Source organism: Heptranchias perlo, chromosome 26 (assembly GCF_035084215.1).
Source record: "Heptranchias perlo isolate sHepPer1 chromosome 26, sHepPer1.hap1, whole genome shotgun sequence".
NCBI lineage: Eukaryota > Metazoa > Chordata > Chondrichthyes > Hexanchiformes > Hexanchidae > Heptranchias > Heptranchias perlo.
Window position 1 is genome coordinate 11,397,813 of NC_090350.1, and position 22,180 is coordinate 11,419,992.

At 44.5% G+C, this 22,180-nt stretch overlaps 1 protein-coding gene across 1 annotated transcript in view; it reads left to right on the forward strand.

Moving 5' to 3' along the window:
• Nucleotides 1-22,180, forward strand: part of sh3d21 (SH3 domain containing 21) — a 99,129-nt gene that overhangs the window by 62,433 nt on the left and 14,516 nt on the right. Inside the window, exons 11-13 of the mRNA XM_068006976.1 lie at nt 14,073-14,141; nt 18,610-18,730; nt 21,732-21,802. Coding sequence (XP_067863077.1) covers nt 14,073-14,141; nt 18,610-18,730; nt 21,732-21,802 — 261 coding nt within the window. The remainder of the gene's footprint in view (nt 1-14,072; nt 14,142-18,609; nt 18,731-21,731; nt 21,803-22,180) is intronic.

Consider the following 22,180-nt stretch of genomic DNA (forward strand, 5'->3'; position numbering starts at 1 on the left):
GAGGAACTATTACGCTACTGAGTGTATACTATAGGCCACCAAATAGTGGGAAGGAGATAGAGGAGAAAATTTGGAGGCAAGTTACAGAAAGATGCAAGAAGTATAGACTAGTGATAATGGGGGACTTCAATTATCCCAATATGGACCGGGACAGTAACAGTGTGAAAGGCAAAGAGAGGGAGGAATTCCTGAAATGTGTTCAAGAAAGCTTTCTGGAATAGTGTTTCTCCAACATAACCAGGAAGGAAACAGTGCTGGATCTAGTTCTGGGGAATTTAGTGGGGCAGCTGGAGCATGTTTCAGTGGGGGAGCATTTGGGGACCAGTGATCATAATATCATTAGGTCTAGAATAGTTATGGAAAAGGACAAGGGAACAATCAAATGTGAAAATGCTTAACTGGAAGAGAGCAAATTTCACGAGGTAGTAAGGGAACTTGCCCAGGTGGATTGGAATCAAAAATTGGTAGACAAAACAGTAATAGGAGGCCTTCAAAGAGGAGTTGGTTCAGGTAAGGAGTAGACACATTCCTATGAGATGGAAAGGAATGGCATCCAAGGTTGGAACTCCCTGCATGACTAAAGATATAGGGCAGGATTTTAAAAGGGAAAAACAGGTGGATGGGGGAATCAAAATCGCTGTTTTTGGGAGCGGGCAGACATCTCGGCTGGAACCCGCCCATTTTTGAATGAGACTCAGGCAAATCTGTGAGTCTCCAGGAAGTCCTGTCCCCCACTTAAATCCAGCGGGCCAATAATTAAAGGGACAATGTACCTCACTGAGGTACTTAAGGTACTTTATATTTTGTGTATTGGACACTTAAAATTATTTTAACGTTATCTGGGAGGCGTTCCCATGGCTTCCAATTCACACCTGATGAAAGCAGGCGGGAAGGGCCAGATCAAGGAAAAATACACAAAATAAAATTACATTTTCCATTGTAAAAAAAGTTAATAAACATACCTTAAAAACGATGTCGCCTGGAACCTCCCCAACCAATCTCCCCTCTGATCTCGATGTCCGATGTCTCCCCTCTGATCTCGATGTCTCCCCTCTAATCTCGATGTCCGATGTCTCCCCTCTGATCTCGATGTCCGATGTCTCCCCTCTGATCTCGATGTCCGATGTCTCCCCTCTGATCTCGATGTCCGATGTCTCCCCTCTGATCTCGATGTCCGATGTCTCCCCTCTGATCTCGATGTCCGATGCCTCCCCTCTGATCTCGATGTCCGATGTCTCCCCTCTGATCTCGATGTCCGATGTCTCCCCTCTGATCTCGATGTCCGATGTCTCCCCTCTGATCTCGATGTCCGATGTCTCCCCTCTGATCTCGATGTCCGATGTCTCCCCTCTGATCTCGATGTCCGATGTCTCCCCTCTGATCTCGATGTCCGATGTCTCCCCTCTGATCTCGATGTCCGATGTCTCCCCTCTGATCTCGATGTCCGATGTCTCCCCTCTGATCTCGATGTCCGATGTCTCCCCTCTGATCTCGATGTCCGATGCCTCCCCTCTGATCTCGATGTCCGATGCCTCCCCTCTGATCTCGATGTCCGATGTCTCCCCTCTGATCTCGATGTCCGATGTCTCCCCTCTGATCTCGATGTCCGATGTCTCCCCTCTGATCTCGATGTCCGATGTCTCCCCTCTGATCTCGATGTCCGATGTCTCCCCTCTGATCTCGATGTCCGATGTCTCCCCTCTGATCTCGATGTCCGATGTCTCCCCTCTGATCTCGATGTCCGATGTCTCCCCCCTGATCTCGATGTCCGATGCCTCCCCCCTGATCTCGATGTCCGATGTCTCCCCTCTGATCTCGATGTCCGATGTCTCCCCTCTGATCTCGATGTCCGATGTCTCCCCTCTGATCTCGATGTCCGATGTCTCCCCTCTGATCTCGATGTCTGATGCCTCCCCCCTGATCTCGATGTCCGATGCCTCCCCCCTGATCTCGATGTCTGATGCCTCCCCCCTGATCTCGATGTCCGATGTCTCCCCTCTGATCTCGATGTCCGATGTCTCCCCTCTGATCTCGATGTCCGATGTCTCCCCTCTGATCTCGATGTCCGATGTCTCCCCTCTGATCTCGATGTCCGATGTCTCCCCTCTGATCTCGATGTCCGATGTCTCCCCTCTGATCTCGATGTCCGAAGTCTCCCCCCTGATCTCGATGTCCGATGCCTCCCCCCTGATCTCGATGTCCGATGCCTCCCCCCTGATCTCGATGTCCGATGTCTCCCCTCTGATCTCGATGTCCGATGCCTCCCCTCTGATCTCGATGTCCGATGCCTCCCCTCTGATCTCGATGTCCGATGCCTCCCCCCTGATCTCGATGTCCGATGCCTCCCCCCTGATCTCGATGTCCGATGTCTCCCCTCTGATCTCGATGTCCGATGCCTCCCCCCTGATCTCGATGTCCGATGTCTCCCCTCTGATCTCGATGTCCGATGTCTCCCCTCTGATCTCGATGTCCGATGCCTCCCCCCTGATCTCGATGTCTGATGCCTCCCCCCTGATCTCGATGTCTGATGCCTCCCCCCTGATCTCGATGTCCGATGTCAATCAGGCTGGTTCCAGGCACAAAACCCAGAAGAGGCATTGATTGGCCTCATTAAGGTCGTGATCTGCCTACTTCCCTTCCGGATTTTGCACCTGCAAACTCCGCCCCCCCCCCCCCCGCACTCTTCCCGCCGGCAAATTATGCCCATAGAGATTAAAATGAAACAGGAAAAGGAGGCTTATGACAAATGTAAGGTTCATAATACAGTAGAGAACCAAGCTGAATACAGACAGTACTGAGGAGATCTAAAAAAGTGAAGAAAAGGGGCAAAGAGAGAATATGAGAATGGATTAGCAGCTAACATAAAAGGGAAGCCAAAAGTCTTTAATAAACATATAAATAGTAAAAGGGTAGTCAAAGAAAGAGTGGGATCAATTAGGGACAAAAAAGATCTTCTTGTGAAGGCAGAGGGCTTGGCTGAGGTACGAAATGAATAGTTCACATCCATCTTCACTGGAGAAGAGGAGGTAGTAGCGATATTGGATAGGATAAAAATAGATAAAGAGGAGGTACTTAAAAGATTACCAGTATTCAAAGTAGAAAAGTCACCCGGTCCAGATTACTGAGGGAAGTAAGAGTGGAAATTGTGGAGGTTCTGGCCACAATCTACCAATCCTCCATAGATATGGGGACTTTGCCAGTGGACTGGTGGATTGCAAATGTTACACCCCTGTTCAAAAAATGGGAGAGGGATAAATCCAGCAATTACAGGCCAGTCAGCCTAACGTCGGTGATGGGAATACTTTTAGAGACAATAATCCGGGACAAAATTAATTGGCACTGGAAAAGTGTGGCCAATAGAATCACAGAATCATAGAATAGTTACAGCATAAAAGGAGGTAATTTGGCCCATCGAGCCCATGCCGGCTCTTTGTAAGAGCAATCCAGTTAGTCCCATTCCCCGGCTCATTCCCCATAGCCCTGCAAATTTTTTCCCTTCAAGTATTTGTCCAATTCCTTTTTGAAAGCCACAATTGAATCTGCTTCCATCGCCCTTTCAAACAGCACATTCCAGATCATAACTACTCGCTATGTAAAAAAGTTTTTCCTCATGTTGCCTTTGGTTCTTTTGCCAATCACCTTAAATCTGTGTCCTCTGGTTCTCGACCCTTCTGCCAATGGGAACAGTTTCTCTTTATTTACTTTATCTAAACCCATCATGATTTTGAACACTTCTATCAAATCTCCTCGTAACCTTCTCTGTTCTAAGGAGAACAACTCCAGCTTCTGCAGTCTGTCCATGTAACTGAAGTCCCCAATCGCTGGAATCATTCTATTAAATCTTTTCTGAACCCTCTCTAAGGCCTTCACATCCTTCCTAAAGTGCGGTGCTCAGAATTGGACACAATACTCCAAATGTGACCGTAACAGTGTTTTATAAAGATGACTTCCTTGCTTTTGTCCTCTATGCCTCTATTTATAACTCCCAGGATCCTGTATGCTTTTTTAACCACTTTCTCAACTTGTCCTGCCACCTTCAAAGATTTGTGTACATATATCCCCAGGCCTCTGTGTTCCTGCACCCCCTTCAGAATTATACCATTTAGTTTATATTGCCTCGCCTCATTCTTCCTGCCAAAAAATATCATGTCGCACTTCTCTGCATTAAATTTAATCAGCTGTGTGTCTGCCCATTCCACCAGCCTGTCTATGTCCTCTTGAAGTGTACTACTTTCCTCCTCACTCTTTAATACACTGCCAAGTTTTTTATCATCTGGAAATTTTTGAAATTGTGCCCTGTACACCCAAGTCCAAGTCATTAATATATATCAAAAAAAGCAGTGGTCCTAGTACCGACTCTTGGGGAACACCACTGTATACCTTCCTCCAGTCCTCTACTCTCTGTTTCCTGTCACTTAGCCAATTTTGTATCCATGTTGCCACTGCCCCATGGCTTCAATTTTGCTGACAAGCCTATCATGTGGCACTTTATCAAACGTTTTTTGGAAGTCCATATGCACATCAACTGCATTACCCTCATCAACCATCTCTGTTACCTCATCAAAAAACTCAATCAAATTGATTAAACACGGTTTGCCTTTAACAAATCCATGCTGGCTTTACTATATTAATCCACAATTGCCCAAGTGACTATTAATAAATGAAAGTCAGTACGGATTTGTTAAAGGAAAATCGTGTTTGACTAGCTTGATTGAGTTCTTTGATAAAGTAACAGAAAGGGTTGATGAGGGTAGTGCGGTTGATGTTGTGTATATGGACTTTCAAAAGGCATTTGATACAATACCAAATAATAGACTAGTTAGCAAAATTAAAGCCCAAGGGATTAAACGGACAGTGGCAGCATGGATGCAAAATTGGCTAAAGGACAGAAAGCAGAGAGTAGTGGTGAACGCTTGTTTTTCAGACTGGAGGGAAGTATTGTATGGTGTTCCCCAGGAGTCAGTATTAGGACCACTGCTCTTTTTGATATATATTAATGATGTGGACTTGGGTATAGAGGGTATAATTTCAAAATTTGCAGATGACACGAAACTCGGAAACATGGTAAAAGATGTGGAAGATAGTAACAGACTTCAGGAGGACAGAGACAGACTGGTGAAATGGGTGGTAACATGGCAGATGAAATTTAATGCAGAAAAGTGTGAAGTGATGCATTTTGGTAGGAAGAGTTAGGAGAGGTAATATAAACTAAATGGTATAATTTTAAAGGGGGTGCAGGAACAGAGAGACCTGGGGGTGCACATACATAAATCTTTGAAGGTGGCAGGACAAGTTGAGAAGGCCGTTAAAAAGTATATGGGATCATGGGCTTTATTAATAGAGGCATAGAGTACAAAAGCAAGGAAGTTATGTTGAACCTTTCTAAAACACTGGTTTGGTCACAGTTGGAGTATTGTGTCCAATTCTGGACACCGCACTTTAGGAAGGATGTGAAGGTCTTAGAGAGGGTGCAGAAGAGATTTACTAGAATGATACCAGGGATGAAAGACTTCAGTTATGTGGAGAGACTGGAGAAGCTGGGGTTGTTCTCCTTAGAACAAAGAAGTTTAAGGGGAGATTTGATAGAAGTATTCAAGATCATAAAAGGTTTTGACAGAGTAAATAAGGAGAAACTGTTTCCGGTGGCAGAAGGGTCGGTAACCAGAGGTCACGGATTTAAGGTGATCGGCAAAAGAGCCAGAGGTGACATGAGGAAACGTTTTTTTACGCAGCGAGTTATAATGATCTGGGTTGCACTGCCTGAAAGGGTGGTGGAAGCAGATTCAATCGCAACTTTCAAAAGGGAATTAGATAAATAATTGAAGGGGAAAAATTTGCTGGGGCTATGTGGAAAGAGCAGGGGAATGGGACTAATTGGGTACTCTTTCAAAGAGCCAGCACAGGCACAATGGGCCGAATGGCCTTCTCCTGTGCTGTACCTAATACAATACTATAATACAATGAAGTGCACGGCAGGTCTGTCAGCATCTGAAAAGAGCAAAGTTTAACCTTTCGTGTGGCGACCCTTCATCGAACTGTAAATCCTTGTCTAGTCCCTTTTTTTACATTTGTATGAGGGTAAGGCTGCCCTCTCTTTTTTCCCCCTGCTATCTCTGGCCAGTAGACCAACTGTGGCTGTGGGGTTCACCTGAATGCAAACCTGACCAGTGCCCTTTGAGGAGTAGCGAGGGTGGATTGAGGGGGTCTCCCAATATACATGTCCACTCCCCTTCTTCACTTCATGTGGAGAAAGCACCAGGCTTCCAGAGTGACACAGCTGTAATTGGGAACCGTGTCTGTGGGTGAGGAGGGCACTCCTGTGCCACCTTGTGCCAGACGGTGAATGGTGTCAGCCGTGGCTCAGTGGGCATCACTCTCATCTCTGAGTCAGAAGGTTGTGGGTTCAAGTCCCACTCCAGAAACCTGAGCACATAATCCAGGCTAACACTCCAGTGCAGTATTGAGGGAGTGCTGCACTGCCATCCTTTGGATGAGATATTAAACCGAGGTCCCGTCTGCCTTCTCAGTTGGACGTAAAAGATCCCGTGGCACTATTTCGAAGAAGAGCAGGGGAGTTCTTACTGGTGTCCTGGTTAATATTTCCCCCTCAACCAACATCACTAAAACAGATGATCTGGTCATTATCTCATTGCTGATTGTGGGACCTTGCTGTGTGAATATTGGCTGCCGTGGTTTCTACATTACAACAGCGACTATATTTCAAAAATACTTAATTGGCTGCAAAGCGCTTTGGGACATCCAGAGGTCGTGAAAGGTGCTATATAAATGCAAATCCTTTTCCTTTTTCTTTTTCTAGAATTTAAACTTTAATCAAAGCAGGAGTTTATGAATCTGAGTGTCCAGTGCACATTGGTAAACCTGCCCACCTTCGTGGATTGGGTTGTACAGTCGATTAGGAATTGTGCTCTCACTGATGGCACCTGGATTTTGAACCCAGCCCAGAGTTCTCCCTTTGCTGCCCGTAAGGCGCTTGGAAGTGAATTGAGTTCAAAGGTAATTATTACCTCAAAGGCAATAATCTCCAGATTGCTACCTGAGCCACATGCAAATTGGCATAGGGACAAACAAGTCAGAGAGTTAAGTGCTTGGCTCAAAGAGTGGTGTGGGAGGAAGGGGTTTCAATTCATGGGGCACTGGCACCAGTACTGGGGAAAGAGGGAGCTGTTCTGAAGGGATGGGCTCCACTTAAACCGGGCTGGGACCAGTGTCCTGGCGAATCGAATAACTAGGGCTATAGATAGGGTTTTAAGCTAAAAAGGGGGAAGGGGGGGTCAGGTGAGGGGAAATTTAGAAATCTAATGAGAAAAGTTAAGACAATAGAACAGTGTAGTGACTTGGGTAAAGGTAAGCAGAGTGTGGCAGGAAGGTTCAGAGAGTTTACCAATAACAGTGCAACAACAAGTAATGTCAAAGCTGGAAAAAATGGTAAAAAGTCAAGATTAAAGGCTCTTTATCTGAATGCAAGGAGCATTCGTAACAAGATAAATGAATTAATTGCACAAATAGAGATAAATGGGTTTGACCTAATAGCCATTACAGAGACATGGTTGCAAAATGACCAAGGTTGAGAACTAAATATTCCAGGGTACATGATGTTTAGAAAGGACAGGCAGGATGGAAAAGGAGGGGGTGTAGCCCTGATAATAAAGGATGACATAAGGACAGTGGTGAGAAAGGATCTTGGCTCAGAAGATCAGGAAGTAGCATCAATATGGGTGGAAATTAGAAATAACAAGGGGCAGAAAACACTGTTGGGAGTAGTTTATAGGCCCCCTAATAGTAGCAATACCATTAAACAGAGTATTAATCATGAAATAATGGGAGCTTATATCAAAGGAAATGCAGTCATCATGGAGGACTTTAATCTGCATATAGACTGGGCAAATCCAATTGGCAAAGGCAGTTTGGAAGACGAGTTCATGGAATGTATTCGAGACAGTTTCCTAGAGCAATACGTCATGGAACCAACCAGGGAACAGGCTATTTTAGATCTTGTATTATGTAATGAGATAGGGTTAATTAGTAATCTCACAGTGAAAGAACCTCTGGGGAAAAGTGATCATAATATGATAGAATTTCACATTGAGTTTGAAAGTAATGTACTTACGTCAGAAACTAGAATCTTAAACTTATATAAAGCCAATTACATAGGTATGAGGGGCAAGTTGTCAAAGGTACATTGGGAAATTAAATTAAAGAGTTTGACAGTTGAGAAGCAATGGCAAACATTTAAAGAAATGTTTCACTATTCTCAACAAATATACATTCCATTGAGAAATAAAAACTCCACGGGAAAAGTGATCCACCCGTGGCTAACTAAAGAAGTTAAGGAGAGTATTAGACTGAAAGAAGAGGCCAATAATGTTGCCAAGAAGAGTAATAAGCTTGGAGATTGGGAGAGTTTTAGAAACCAACAAAGGACTATCAAAAATTGATAAAAAGGGAGAAAATAGAAAATGAAAGTAAACTTGCAAGAAATATAAAAACTGATTGTAAGAACTTCTACAAGTATGTAAAAAGGAAGAAAGTAGCAAAAGTAAACATTGGTCCCATGGAGGCTGAGACAGGAGAAATTATAATGGGGAATCAGGAAATGGCAGATGCCAACAAATATTTTGTATCTGTCTTCACAGTAGAAGACACAAAAAGCATACCAAAACTAGTGGGGAACCAAGAGGCAAATGAGATTGAGGAACTTAAAACAATTAATATCACTAGAGAAAAAGTACTGGACAAACTAATGGGACTAAAAGCCGACAAATTCCCTGGACCTGATGGCCTACATCCTAGGGCTCTAAAAGAGATAACAGATGCATTGGTTATGATCTTCCAAAATTCTGTAGATTCTGGAATGGTCCCAGTAGACTGGAAGATAGCAAATGTTACCCTGCTATTCAAGAAGGAAGGGAGAGAGAAAACAGGGAACTTCAGGCCAGTTAGCCTGACATCGGTCGCTGGGAAAATGCTGGAATCCATTATTAAGGAATTGGTAACAGGGCACTTAGAAAATCATAATATGATTAGGCAGAGTCAACATGGTTTTATGAAAGGGAAACCCTGTTTGAAAAATTTATTAGAGTTTTTTGAGGATGTAACTAGCAGGGTAGATAAAGGGGAACCAGTGGATGTAGTATATTTGGATTTTCAAAAGGCATTCGATAAGGTGCCACATAAAAGGTTGTTACACAAGGTAAGGGCTGATGCAGCTGGGGGTAATATATTAGCATGGATAGAGGATTGGTTAAAGGACAGAAAACAGAGAGTAGGGATAAACGGGTCATTTTCAGGTTGGCAGGCTGTAACTAGTGGGGTGCCGCAAGGATCAGTGCTTGGGCCTCAGCTATTTACAATCTATATTAATGACTTAAGTGAAGGGACTGAGTGTAATGTATCCAAGTTTGCTGACGATACAAAGCTAGGTGGGAAAGTAAGCTGTGAGGAGGACACAAAGAGTCTGCAAAGGGATATAGACAGGTTAAGTAAGTGGGCAAGAATGTGACAGATGGAGTATAATGTGGGGAAATGTGAGGTTATTCACTTTGATAGGAAGAATAGAAAAACAGAATATTTTTTAAATGGTGAGAAACTATTAAATGTTGGTGTTCAGAGAGACTTGGGTGTTCTCGTACAAGAAACACAAAAGTTAGTATGCAGGTACATCAGGCAATTTGGAAAGCAAATGGCATGTTGGCCTTTATTTCAAGGGGGTTGGAATACAAGAGTAAGGAGGTCTTATTACAGTTTATAGGACTTTAGTGAGACCTCACCTCGAGTACTGTACAGTTTTGGTCTCCTTATCTGAGGAAGGATACACTTGCCTTGGAGGCAGTGCAACGAAGATTCACTAGATTAATTCCTGGGATGAGAAGGTTGTCCTATCAGGAGAAGTTGAGTAGAATGGGCCTATACTCTCCGGAGTTAAGAAAAATGAGAGGTGATCTCATTGAAACATATAAGATTCTGAGGGGGTTTGACAGGGTAGATGCTGAAAGGTTGTTGCCCTGGTTGGAGAGTCTAGAACTAGGGGGCATAGTCACAGGATAAGGGGTTGGCCATTCAAGATTGAGATGAGGAGGAATTTCTTCATGCAGAGGGTTGTGAATCTTTGGAATTCTCTATCCCAGAGCACTGTGGATGCTGAGCCATCAAATATATTCAAGGCTGAGATCGATAGATTTTTGGACTCTAGGGGAATCAAGGGTTATGGGGATCAGGTGGGAAAGTGGAGTTGAGATGGAAGATCAGCCATGATCTGATTGAATGGCGGAGCAGGCTCAAGGGGCGGTATGGCCTACTCCTGTTCCTATTATGTTCTTATGAGTTGTGCCAATTGGTGTCCTAGAGGGTGAAGGTTCTCAGCCTAAAACTCTCCCTATTTTGGGAATATATCGACAATTTTACAGAGAGAAACCCCTTGATTGGTTGATATGGGAAAATGGAAAGGGGTAGGTAAAAGGAAATGACATGCCTTTACACAGGGCCTTTTATGACCTCAGAATATCCGAAGTGCTTTACAACCAATGAAGTACTTTTGAAGTGTAGTCAGTATTGTAATGTAGGAAACGCAGCAGCCAATTTGCGCACAGCAAGATCCCGCAAATAGCAATGAGATAAATGACCAGTTAACTTCCATTGACTAAATCAAGATTACCCCCAATGGTTTTTGTCCCTTTCAAGAATTTCATTCAAAACTATCATCCTTCAGAATAAAACTGCAATTAATATTCAGCTCAGAATTACTATTTTAATAATATCACTTTAGAGAAAGATATCCTTCTTTGATTGCAATGTCTGTTTGGGCTTATGTGTTATATGGTAGATTACAATTAGATACCCCTACCTTCAATATATATAATAGAATGGACTTTCATTTCTGCAAGCATGCAGAACTACATTAAAGATGTCAAACAGGGGCTTGGTAGCACTTGGCTCAGTCGGGGGCACTCTTTCCTCTAAGTTAAAAGGCTGTGGGATCAAGCCTCGCTCCAGTATTTAATCTCATAACCCAGACTGACAGTGCAGGGACTACTGTATTATGGGGTGTTGTTCTTAGAATGAAGCATGCACCTGCAGGGTGGTAAAGATCCCACAGTACTTTTTGAAGAAGAGCAAGGAATTCTCCCCAGTTTCCTGGACGACATCGACCCAACTCCGAAACGACTGGTCATTCACCTCATTGCTGTTTGTGGGATCGTGCTGCGTGGAAAATATCGACGGCGTTTGCCTACGTAACAACAGTCACTAAACTGTTGGGACTGCAGCGAATTGTGTGCCAGCTGAGCTGACATTCCGAGCGAATGCCAGGCCAACTCATTTAAATATTTTTGGGGTACTTTGACGTGTAGCGCTTGGCATGCTGGGAGGTCGGAATGTCAGGCATCAGCGGCCAATGAAGGGCTGCAATTGTGCTGTGAATTTTCTCCATGGGGAGATTAGTCCTCTTTCAGTCAGAGGCCAAAAAATAAAACCAGGGGAAGCATGAAAGAATGGCCCCAAAACAAGGAGAGGGCCAACTGAGGGGCAGAATTTAAATGATTTGGAGAGGCCTCTCCCGAACCCACATTATGGGGCTTTGGCCTAATTCATGTTGAAACTGGACATCTAATTAGCTCCAAGCTAGGGCAGTGGTTTAAACTAAGAGCTGGGAAACTATAACTTGCTATTACTTTATTAAATTAATAACTTAAACTAGATAAACTAATTAGTTAATAAAACTAAAAAAAAAACAATTGAATAAAAGCTTTAACTAACTATTTAAATATATGAAACAAGGTTAGATAGAGATGGCAGGGCAGGTGGTGTGTCGTAACTGCAGCATGTGGGAGTTCGTGGAGACCAGCGAGATCCCCAGTGACCACATCTGCAGTAAGTGTCTGCAATTCGAGAAACTTCGGCTCAGAGTTGTTGAGCTGGAGTCTGAGCTGCAAACATTGCGATGCATCAGGGAGGGGGAGAGTTATCTGGACACTTCGATCCAGGAGATAGTCACATTCCTTAGGTTAGGTAATAGTTTAGATTTGGTCAGCGGTCATGGGCAGGAGGGTGTGACTGCAAGTCAAGTGTAAATATACACACACACCAGACGCAGCTAGTGCACTAGAGATCACATACGGTCAGAGAACAACACACCAGACATAGTCGGAACTACACATCACACATAGCTACGGAACTACACACCAGAGACAGTCAGGGAACTAAACACCAAATCTTCCAAAATTCCTTAGATTCTAGAACGGTCCCAGTGGATTGGAAGGTAGCAAATGTAACCCCACTATTCAAGAAAGGAGGGAGAGAGAAAACAGGGAACTGCAGGCCAGTTAGCCTGACATCAGTAGTCGGGAAAATGCTGGAATCCATTATTAAGGAAGTGGTAACAGGGCACTTAGAAAATCATAATATGTTTAGGCAGAGTCAACATGATACAAAGCTAGGTGGGAAAGTAAGCTGTGAGGAGGACACAAAGAGTCTGCAAGAAGGTGGCAGATGGAGTATAATGTAAGGAAATGTGAGGTTATTCACTTTGGTAGGAAGGATAGAAAAACAGAATGTTTTTAAATGATGAGAAACTATTAAATGTTGGTGTTCAGAGAGATTTGGGTGCCCTCGTACAAGTAACACAAAAAGTTAGCATGCAGATACAGCAAGCAATTAGGAAGGCAAATGGCATGTTAGCCTTTATTGTAAGGGGGTTGGAGTACAAAAGTAAGGAAGTCTTACTATAGTTGTACAGGGCTTTGGTGAGACCTCACCTAGAGTACTGCATATAGTTTTGGTCTCCTTATCTAAGGAAGCATATACTTGCCTTGGAGGCGGTGCAATGAAGGTTCACTAGATTGATTCCTGGGATGAGAGGGTTGTCCTATGAGGAGAGATTGAGTAGAATGGGCCTATACTCTCTGGAGTTTAGAAGAATGAGAGGTGATCTCATTGAAACATAAAAGATTCTGAGGGGGCTTGACAGGGTAGATGCTGAAAGGTTGTTGCCCTGGTTGGAGAGTCTAGAACTAGGGGGCATAGTCTCAGGATAAGGGGTCAGCCATTAAGGACTGAGATGAGGAGGAATTTCTTCACGCAGAGGGTTGTGAATCTTTGGAATTCTCTACTCCAGAGGGCTGTGAATGCTGAGTCGTTGAGTATATTCAAGGCTGAGAGAGAGATTTTTGGAATCTAGGGGATTCAAGGGATATGGGGATCAGGCGGAAAAGTGGAGTTGGTGTTGAAGATCAGCCATGATCTGATCGAATGGCGAAGCAGGTTCGAGAGGCCGTATGGCCTATTCCTGCTCCTATTTCTTATGTTCTTATCTGTAGTCGCGGGATAATACGGATTGCAGAGAGCATCGGCCAAGAATGGGCCTTGGGACATGATAGTGGGGGACCCTGGTGCCCATAACATTGGGGGCATTCAGCCTGGCATCATCAGTTCCATTTTACGTGAAGCAGTTTGAGATGTTTCCGAGTGACATGGTATGGCGCTGTATGAACTCCAGTCTGACGTTTTATTTTACGTCGCGGGGTTTCACAGGGATCATTTTGGTTTTGTGGCCTGTTTCTCCTCACTGTGCTCAGGAAGCTGCATCCAAACCACACAACATGTGATTGGACCTGTGAGCTGTCGACCAGACTCTGCTAGGCTGCAGTTTTGCAAGTGTGCAAGGCACTTCGCTATGAGATGCACGCAGGGCTTTTTCGAATAATATCTTACGTTTGAGTTTGCATTGAGTGTGAGTGTGTGTGTGAGTGTGTGAGTGTGGGGAGGAGAGAACTTGGTTCTGAAACAGGAACTTGTGGGACCCAAGGAACCTATGCATTTTTCTCTTCTCTATATGTTTCCGAAGCATTAAGAAGCTAGAAATCTGCCAGCTCAGAAGTGTAAGGATATGGATACGATTTAACTTAAGATATGCATAGCTATGGCACTCAGAGCCCATCTGTGGCAGGTAGTTTGTACCTCGTTCAAATCAGCTTCTGATTACTCTGTATTTTCACAACTTTTTCTCATCTGTACTTGAAAAAAGTTTGACGCCTGTTGGGACTTTTATCTTGTTTTAGCTTCTAAATCCGACGCCATGGCAACAGCAAAGGCCCCGGAGCTGTCCCTTTGGAAAATCGACCACAGAGGTAAGAGTAGTAAATTCTACTGACTTGAAATGTGGCTGATAAGAGCAGGCCCTAGGCCTCATTCACTCTATATCCTTTGGGGGTAATTTTAACCCCCAAGAACAGGTGAGTTGGGGGCGGGTGGGAGATTAAAATAGCAGCTTTTTGAAGCAGGACCGCATCCCGGCTCCAACTCGCTCACTTCCGGATTTGACCCAGGCAGGTTTGTCTGCGTGAGCACAACAGACCTGGACGTCGTCCCCACTTAAAGCCGACGGGCCGATATTTAAAGGGACAATGTACCTGATTGCGACAGTTGATGTACTTAATTTTTTGTGTATTGCAAAAGTAAAATGAATTTACCTGTTCGGGTTTCCCGTCACTTCCGAATCACGTCAGGTGAAAGCAAGTGGGAAGGGCCTGATCCATGAGGTGAGGGCCTTTATTGCACTGCTTGTGGGCCCAGAGGAGCAGGAGTGCTTCATCCAGGCCCAACAAGCTCACCTGGCCGACAGGACCCCTGCAATTGGCTGCCCGCCACCCACCCCCCACCGATGCTGGACCCCTCCGATCCCAATACTGGACCCACTCCCTGAACCCAATACTGGACCCCCCGAACCCAACATTGGACACCCCCCGATCCCGATGCTGGACCTCCCCCAATGTCATCCATGTCCCCCAACACCCCCCCCCCCCCCCCCCCCACGATTTGTTCCACGGTCTATGATATCTCCCTGTCTCTCTCCCGCCTCCCTCTCTAATTCACGGCTCCTTTCCCTTCTGACAGGCACAGCCAGCCTGTCAATCTGGTTGCCTGGCACATGGAAAACCCGAAAGCTCAAATAATCACCTTCAGTTCAGTTGTGATCGCAGATTGCGACGCAGTCATTTGGCTTCAGGGTTCCCCACACGAATATTTACCAACACGCTGGGTTCCCGGCTCTCAGCTAAAATCATGCCCCTTGTGTCAGTCGATGCTCTGAGCGTGCAGACTTCTTTATAAAAAAGTCTTAAGTTGGAGATCTCCACAAAGAGTGCCTTATAAACGGCACTGTCCTCAGAACTTAAGAGGCAGAGGCCTTGAAATTCCGCTGTGTAAATATTAGCGCATGAACGCTGGTGGCTTTGTATAGAATGCTCCATCAGCTATTTTAACTGAAGGGCTAACCAGTTCATTTTAAAATAGCAGGCATCGAATACTAACTCACTGGGGTAGATTTTGACCTTGTGCAATCTTGTAAAACGGGTGATAGCGAGTCGGCAGCCTGTTTTATATTGAAGTCAAATGAAATAAAAATCGGGAGTGATGTAAAACGGGCTGCGGATCAGCCATCACCCGTTTTACACTGTCGCACAAAGTAACGTGTTCATACACCAATATTTGCAAGGCCAGTCTTTAGTCTTTGTTAGCCAATAGCGGCTTGTATCAAAAGTGGATTTTGCGTATCTTGCTCCAGAGAGGTTGCCCACTCTGTGGGAGATGTCTGTTGTTCATGTGGTTGCTGGGCCCATCAGGGACAAATGGATCCTGTCACTTTTGCAATCGACACAGCTGCTTCAGTTCTTCAACACCGGCTCCCCTGCTATAGTTGGGTTGCAGCTCACCCGATTACAGTGTACAGGAACTGACACTGAGACCCACACAGGCCCAGACGGGAGTGGATCATTCTCTTTTACCCGCTGTGTACTGTACATGTACAGGAGCTGACACTGAGACACACACGGGCCGTACAGTACCAAACGGAAGTGAATCGTTCTCTGTTAAGAGCGCTGTAGGAATGTAAGTTCTTTTTGTTGTTAAGTTTGCTTTCACCGCACTTTACTCAGAGCCCGTATACTTTACACTGGGTGACAGTCTGTACTCACAGAGCCCGTATACTTTACACTGGGTGACAGTCTGTACTCACAGAGCCCGTATACTTTACACTGGGTGACAGTGTGTACTCACAGAGCCCGTATACTTTACACTGGGTGACAGTCTGTACTCGCAGAGCCCGTATACTTTACACTGGGTGACAGTCTGTACTCACAGAGCCCGTATACTTTACACTGGGTGACAGTCTGTACTCGCAGAGCCCGTATACTTTACACTGGGTGACAGTCAATACCACAGAGCCCATAGACATTACACTGGGTGACTGTCTGTATTCACAGAGCCCGTATACTTTACACTGGGTGACAGTCTGTACTCGCAGAGCCCGTATACTTTACACTGGGCGACAGTCTGTACTCACAGAGCCCGTATACTTTACACTGGGCGACAGTCTGTACTCACAGAGCCCGTATACTTTACACTGGGTGACAGTCTGTACTCACAGAGCCCGTATACTTTACACTGGGCGACAGTGTGTACTCACAGAGCCCGTATACATTACACCGGGTGACTGTGTGTACCCACAGAGCCCGTATACTTTACACTGGGTGACAGTCAATACCACAGATTAGCAGTGCTAAGAGTGGAGTGTTGACTCCTACAGTTAATGCTTAGTTGCTCATTTACAATTGCAATTGTGTTGTTAATTGGTTAACAACACAATTATCAGCAACAATTAACTCTAATGTGTGAAATTTCTGTATACCATTATTCTAATGAAGTGCTGAGTGTGAGTTGCAAGCACTTCCTGCTGTGGCTTCACTGCTGCGTTTTTTAACAACGTATGAAAACATTAGCGAGTGGGATGTGAGAATGGCAGAAGGCCGAGGGCAGCAGGCAGAGGGTAATGGGCAGCGGGCAGTTCCATCTGGTGAGACTTCATTAGTAACGGTTATTCTAAAATCTGAACTTCTGTTTGGCCAGCCAGCAGATATTAGTTTGTGACGGAAATCTACAGAATAAAGAAGAAATTCTCAAACAAGCAGCTCACAGGAAGGAAACCAAAGGAACACTGCATAATGTGTGGGCAAATTCAAATTCTGTTAGTGAATGTGCGAATCAGTAATTTGTATCAAAAGTCCCCACTAATCTACAGAAAACAGCAACTGCTCCAATTTTGTGATACGAACCCTCTCTCCTCCCAGTCTGACCTGACAATTTGATATATTTTTTATTAACCATTGGTCATCTTTATGACTCTCTGATTTCTCTCTCTCTGTTATGCTCTGTCTCTATGTTCTCCTCACCAAGGTTGCCAACCTTTGTCCTGGAGACTTCAAGAATTAGAGATTAATCTCCTGGACACTGCTGCAAGCAACCCAGGAAAATAAATCATAGAGGCATTAAAAAAAACTTCAGTTTATTAGATAAAAAAAATTGGAAATGGGAAAAATGGCTGTTTGACCTACAGTCAAGAATCATCCAATCGGATAACGAAGAGTCTGTTCGCTTATCCGATTGGCGGAAGAAGGCAAGGCTGGACGTGTCAGGTGACCAATGGCAGGAGTGTGGGGGCGGGGCAGTTGGAGGTTGGAAGTCATGTGATAAAACCTTCTGGAACACGTCCAATCGGAGTTAGCGACCCTATCCCTCACTCTCGCTGTGTACAACTCACAGTCTGTCGCTCCCTCTTGACTCAGTACACCCAGCTCTCTGTCTCTTTGACTTCCTTTTGTCTGTTTCTTTCTACCATTATCTTGCTCTTTTTCAGTGCCTCTCTCACTTTCTGTTTCTCCTATCTCATTCTCAGCCTTTTCCTCTCTCTGACTCTGCGTGGATTTCACTTTCCTAGAAAACTGCAACAATATTAGAGGGCAAATGCTTAACCCATTCCTCTGTGTGCTATTTTAACTGAGGTGTTAACCCATTGATATTAAACGGGTTACCATGTGCATTACAACTGAGGACAGAAGAGTATCACATGAACGTGTTAAGAGATCATCCCTAATATCGCTGTCATTCATTTCTGAGTTTCTCAATTTCTGTGCAGGTCTTTTTCTATCTATAGTGTCAGCCGTGTCTCAGTGGGTAGCACCCTCGCCTGAGTAAAAGGTTGTGGGTTTAAGTAATCTAGGCTGCCATTCCAGTGCCGTACTGAGGGAGTGCAGCACTGTTGGAGGTCTTTCAGATGAGATGTTAAACCGAGGCCCTGTCTGCCTTCTCATGTGGACGTAAAAGATCCCATGGCCACTATTCGAAGAAGAGCAGGGGAGTTCTCCTGTTGTCCTGATCAACATTTATCCCCCACCAATACCTAAAAAACAGATGATCTAGTCATTATCACATTGCTGTTTGTGGGATCTTGCTGTGCGCAAATTGGCTGCCTGTTTCCTATATTTATAACAGTGACTGCACTTCAAAAGTACTTAATTGGTTGTAAAGCGCTTTGGGTTGTATTGAGATTGTGAAAAACATTATATAAATGCAAAACCTTCTTTCTTTATCTCTGCAACTGGGTGTTTCAATCATTTCCTGTCACCCTCATCTGCCACTGTTCCTCCCTCTCTCACTTTGCATCTACATCTGTCTGTTTGATGTTTTCTCTCTCTCCCTCTTTCTGTGCTCTTGCCTTTCTGTTTCTGTGTCTCTCACTCACTGCCTCCATCTCTCTTGCAGATGAGAAGAAAGAACTTAGGAACGAATGGTTAGAATCTGCAGTCAAACCCAACCCAATGACTCTCAAAAAGGTGCCACCTCCTGTAAAAGTGAAGCCAATGTTAGTGAATCTGCCGAATAAGTAAGTGGAACGATGTGATATTTGCACTCAAGGTAGCACTGTCTGCATCGCCTCTGTTTCCCCTAGAAATACTTACTGTCTCTCTCGGTTAATTTAAAGTCATATGTGTATAATGGATAAGATAACTTGAAAAAAGGTAAAAAAAGATAGTGGATTGTCAGATATAACCTGAGAAATGTGAGAGATTGTTCTATCCTCATTCTAATAAGTGCTACAACAGGGCATCGTAATCGGCAGCCTAGGACGAGCCAGCCATCTTTTTACCATTATTTATATATTTTTTGCTTTTCTCGTCCATTATCTACGGTTACATGACTCAGACCTCTCATTAGCAGTGGCTACTTTCCTCATTACATACCTTACTTTGGCTGCACTCCCTCATGTATCCCCATCTATCAGCATAATCTTGGTCAGGAATCTCCATTTGACCTGTGGTCACTCACCTCCCATAATTCTGTTGGCACACTGACCTGCTGCCTGAGATCCAAGGTGCTGATGTTGAGGCTGAAATGGAATCTAGGGCTCATAGTGACCAGAGGGTTGGGGGCATTTGCCGAGAATCCATAAGATAACTGGGTTCATTTGACACAAGCCTCCTTCCCAACACCCACAGCACCCCTCCAAGGGGAGAAGGCAGACCAACACAGGAAGGGAAACCAAACAGCAACAGTCACCTTTTCCATAAACAGAAAGGACGATGATTCCAACTAATAGGACCACTAGTTAGGTAGGATCACTTGTTGTCACCCTCTATAGATTGCTCCAACCCTTAACCACACAATGCTCCAGGAACCAGGGTACTCTCCCGCAAGCACCAGGTAAATTATACAGTGGCTTCACAAATATATATCTGAATATGTGCTTCTGGAAATTACTGTCTAGGGGTTGCTCATTTTCCAGCCAAATATGCTCCTGAGGTAGGGGTGATGCTCCTTCATCCTTTTCAGTGTAAAACCCATGCACCTCTAACATGTCCAGTGTCCTAGTTCTGTTGGAGAAATACAAGAAGGAACTAATTATAGATTTATCTTTTGCTTTGTTGTTATTGCTGCTCCTCAGCCAGCTGGTCACTCAGAATCCAGCACTTATAGGGAGATATTCTCCGGGGGCACTCTGGCTCATCAGGTGCTATTCTTGATAAGAGAAGTGGTTTGTGGTGACACCAGCCAGTCGTGATCTGGTCTATGAGGTGCTGACCGTAGTGCGCATTCTCTTGCAAGCCAAGTACCATCCAAACGAACAGTGGCTTTTCGGAGATTATGTATCGTGGTGTATATCTCGGTGTAAGTTGACCCATCACTGCTGGTCTGGCCCCTGAGGTGTGCCTATAGAAGGAGCAGAGGTTTGTGGTGACACTGGTCGGTGATAGTCTGAGCTGTTATGATCTGGAATGCACTGACTGAAAGGGTGGTGGAAGCAGATTCAATAGTATCTTTCAAAAGGGAACTGGATAAATACTTGAAGGGGAAAAATTTGCAGGCCTATGGGGAAAGAGCAGGGCAGTGGAACTAATTGGCTAGCTCTACCAAAGAGCCAGCACGAGCACGATGGGCCGAATAGCCGCCTCCTGTGCTGTATCATTCTATGATTCTATGAATGTAAAAAAAATTGAAATTGTATTTTTTACAAATAAATATAAGGAGAGGAAATACACCTTAAATGATAAAATTTGAAATGGAGTAGGGGAGAAGTAGGATCTCATGTGCTGATACACAGATCATTAAAGGTGGCAACATGATTAGATACGGCTAGACAAAGCAAACCAAATACTTGGTGTTGTATGTAGAGGCACTAAATACAAAATCAAGAATGCAATATTGAACTTCTACAAGACCTTAGTTAGGCTGCAGTGGAGTATTGTATAGAGTTTAGTGCACCCCATTATAGGAAGGGTATAAAACTAATATAGATTCAGCGTAGATTCACTGGGATATTACCAGGGTTGAGGATTTACAGTTATAACAAAGACTTGAGAAAGTGAGAGCTTTTTCACTAGTCCTGAGAAGGTTAAGGGGTGAACTAGTAGAGGTCTTCAACATTATGCAGGGTTCTGACCCTTGGTGATAGATTGTTTCCATTGGTTGGTGAGATGGTAATGAGAGGGCACCAATTTAAAATAATTACAACAAGGAATTAAGTGGGAGGTTACAAAAGAAATCTTTTCACTGATGGTATTACCCTGCTTCAGGCCAGGCTGAAGAGCCTCCTCTTGAGCAGTCATGTAGCAGTACAGACTAAGCTGAATGGAAACTGCAATCATTTACTCAAAGTACTGTACCTGATTGCTGCTTGCTAACAGAGAGAATTCCCATTCCATGGGATCAACGTGCAACTCAGGTCATTGCATGAAGAGAACCCAAGGAGGAAGAAACAGCTAAAAAAAAAAAGAGAGGCCAGGTTTGACTTCCGATCTGTGTTGCGTCAGCCCGTTTCAGCCCGGGTGGTGATAAGGGTGCTACAATCAGCCTTGGCAACCCTGAGTTCAGGAGGGGAACCGTCAGCCCGGGTTCCCATTCCTGATTACTGTCCAATGAAAATGCACTTGAGCAGATATTAGGTGAGGGCAGGATCAGGCCCAACTGTATTCCTTGCCTCTCCCACTGTAGCCCAATGCTCCATTGATGCTTGTTGTCAAGGTTCACAGTGAGTGTCAATAGAACCTTTAGTTATGGAGGGGTGGAGGAACTTGACTGAGGTGCCGCAGGGTGCCTGGTTCCAGGACTCTCACATCTCAGTAAAGCCAAGACCAGCCGCTGGGAAGACCTTGTGAAAAATTGGTCTCCCTTTGACTTGCAGCCGACTGCGTGAGATCCCTTCATCGGGAACTAGCAGTGTTAGTGTGGGTCTCACATAGTCAGACAGCAACATAAGGAGATGTGAGAGAAAGTCAGAGGGAAGTTAAAAGTAAGGAGCAGATTTACTTACTTATGTTTCGTTTAAAAAAAAGAGCATAGACAGTGAGACGTTGGCGAGACGATGATTACAAATATTTTCTTTACAGAGTTAATGGAGAGGACGCTCTCCCTCTGCGGGAACTCAACCAATCAGCCCGAGACAGGACCAGTGATTCAGGTAAGGGTTAGGGTGGCAGCATGATGGTTAAATATAATTGAAGCTGCAGCAGAGAGGATACACAGCCGTGTCCAACTGAGGGAGTGCAGGATGGGGACATTTATGCATCGTATACTTCAGTCCCCTGATTTATCTGCATGTTCAGCATATCATCAGGACTTGATTTATCTGCATGTTCTGCAGTTAAACATTGCCCACTTTGCATGTCTTCATACGTTGTGTGCCTTACTCAGCCCTGACCAGTGACATTTTGTACGTAACACCACCATGGCCCCATCAAGACTGTTTCTTTTATAGTGTTTGATGCATTTGTGCACTGATTGAGGAGAGATCAATGTTGTCAGCAATAAAATAGTCCCATGACTTTTTATATCCAAT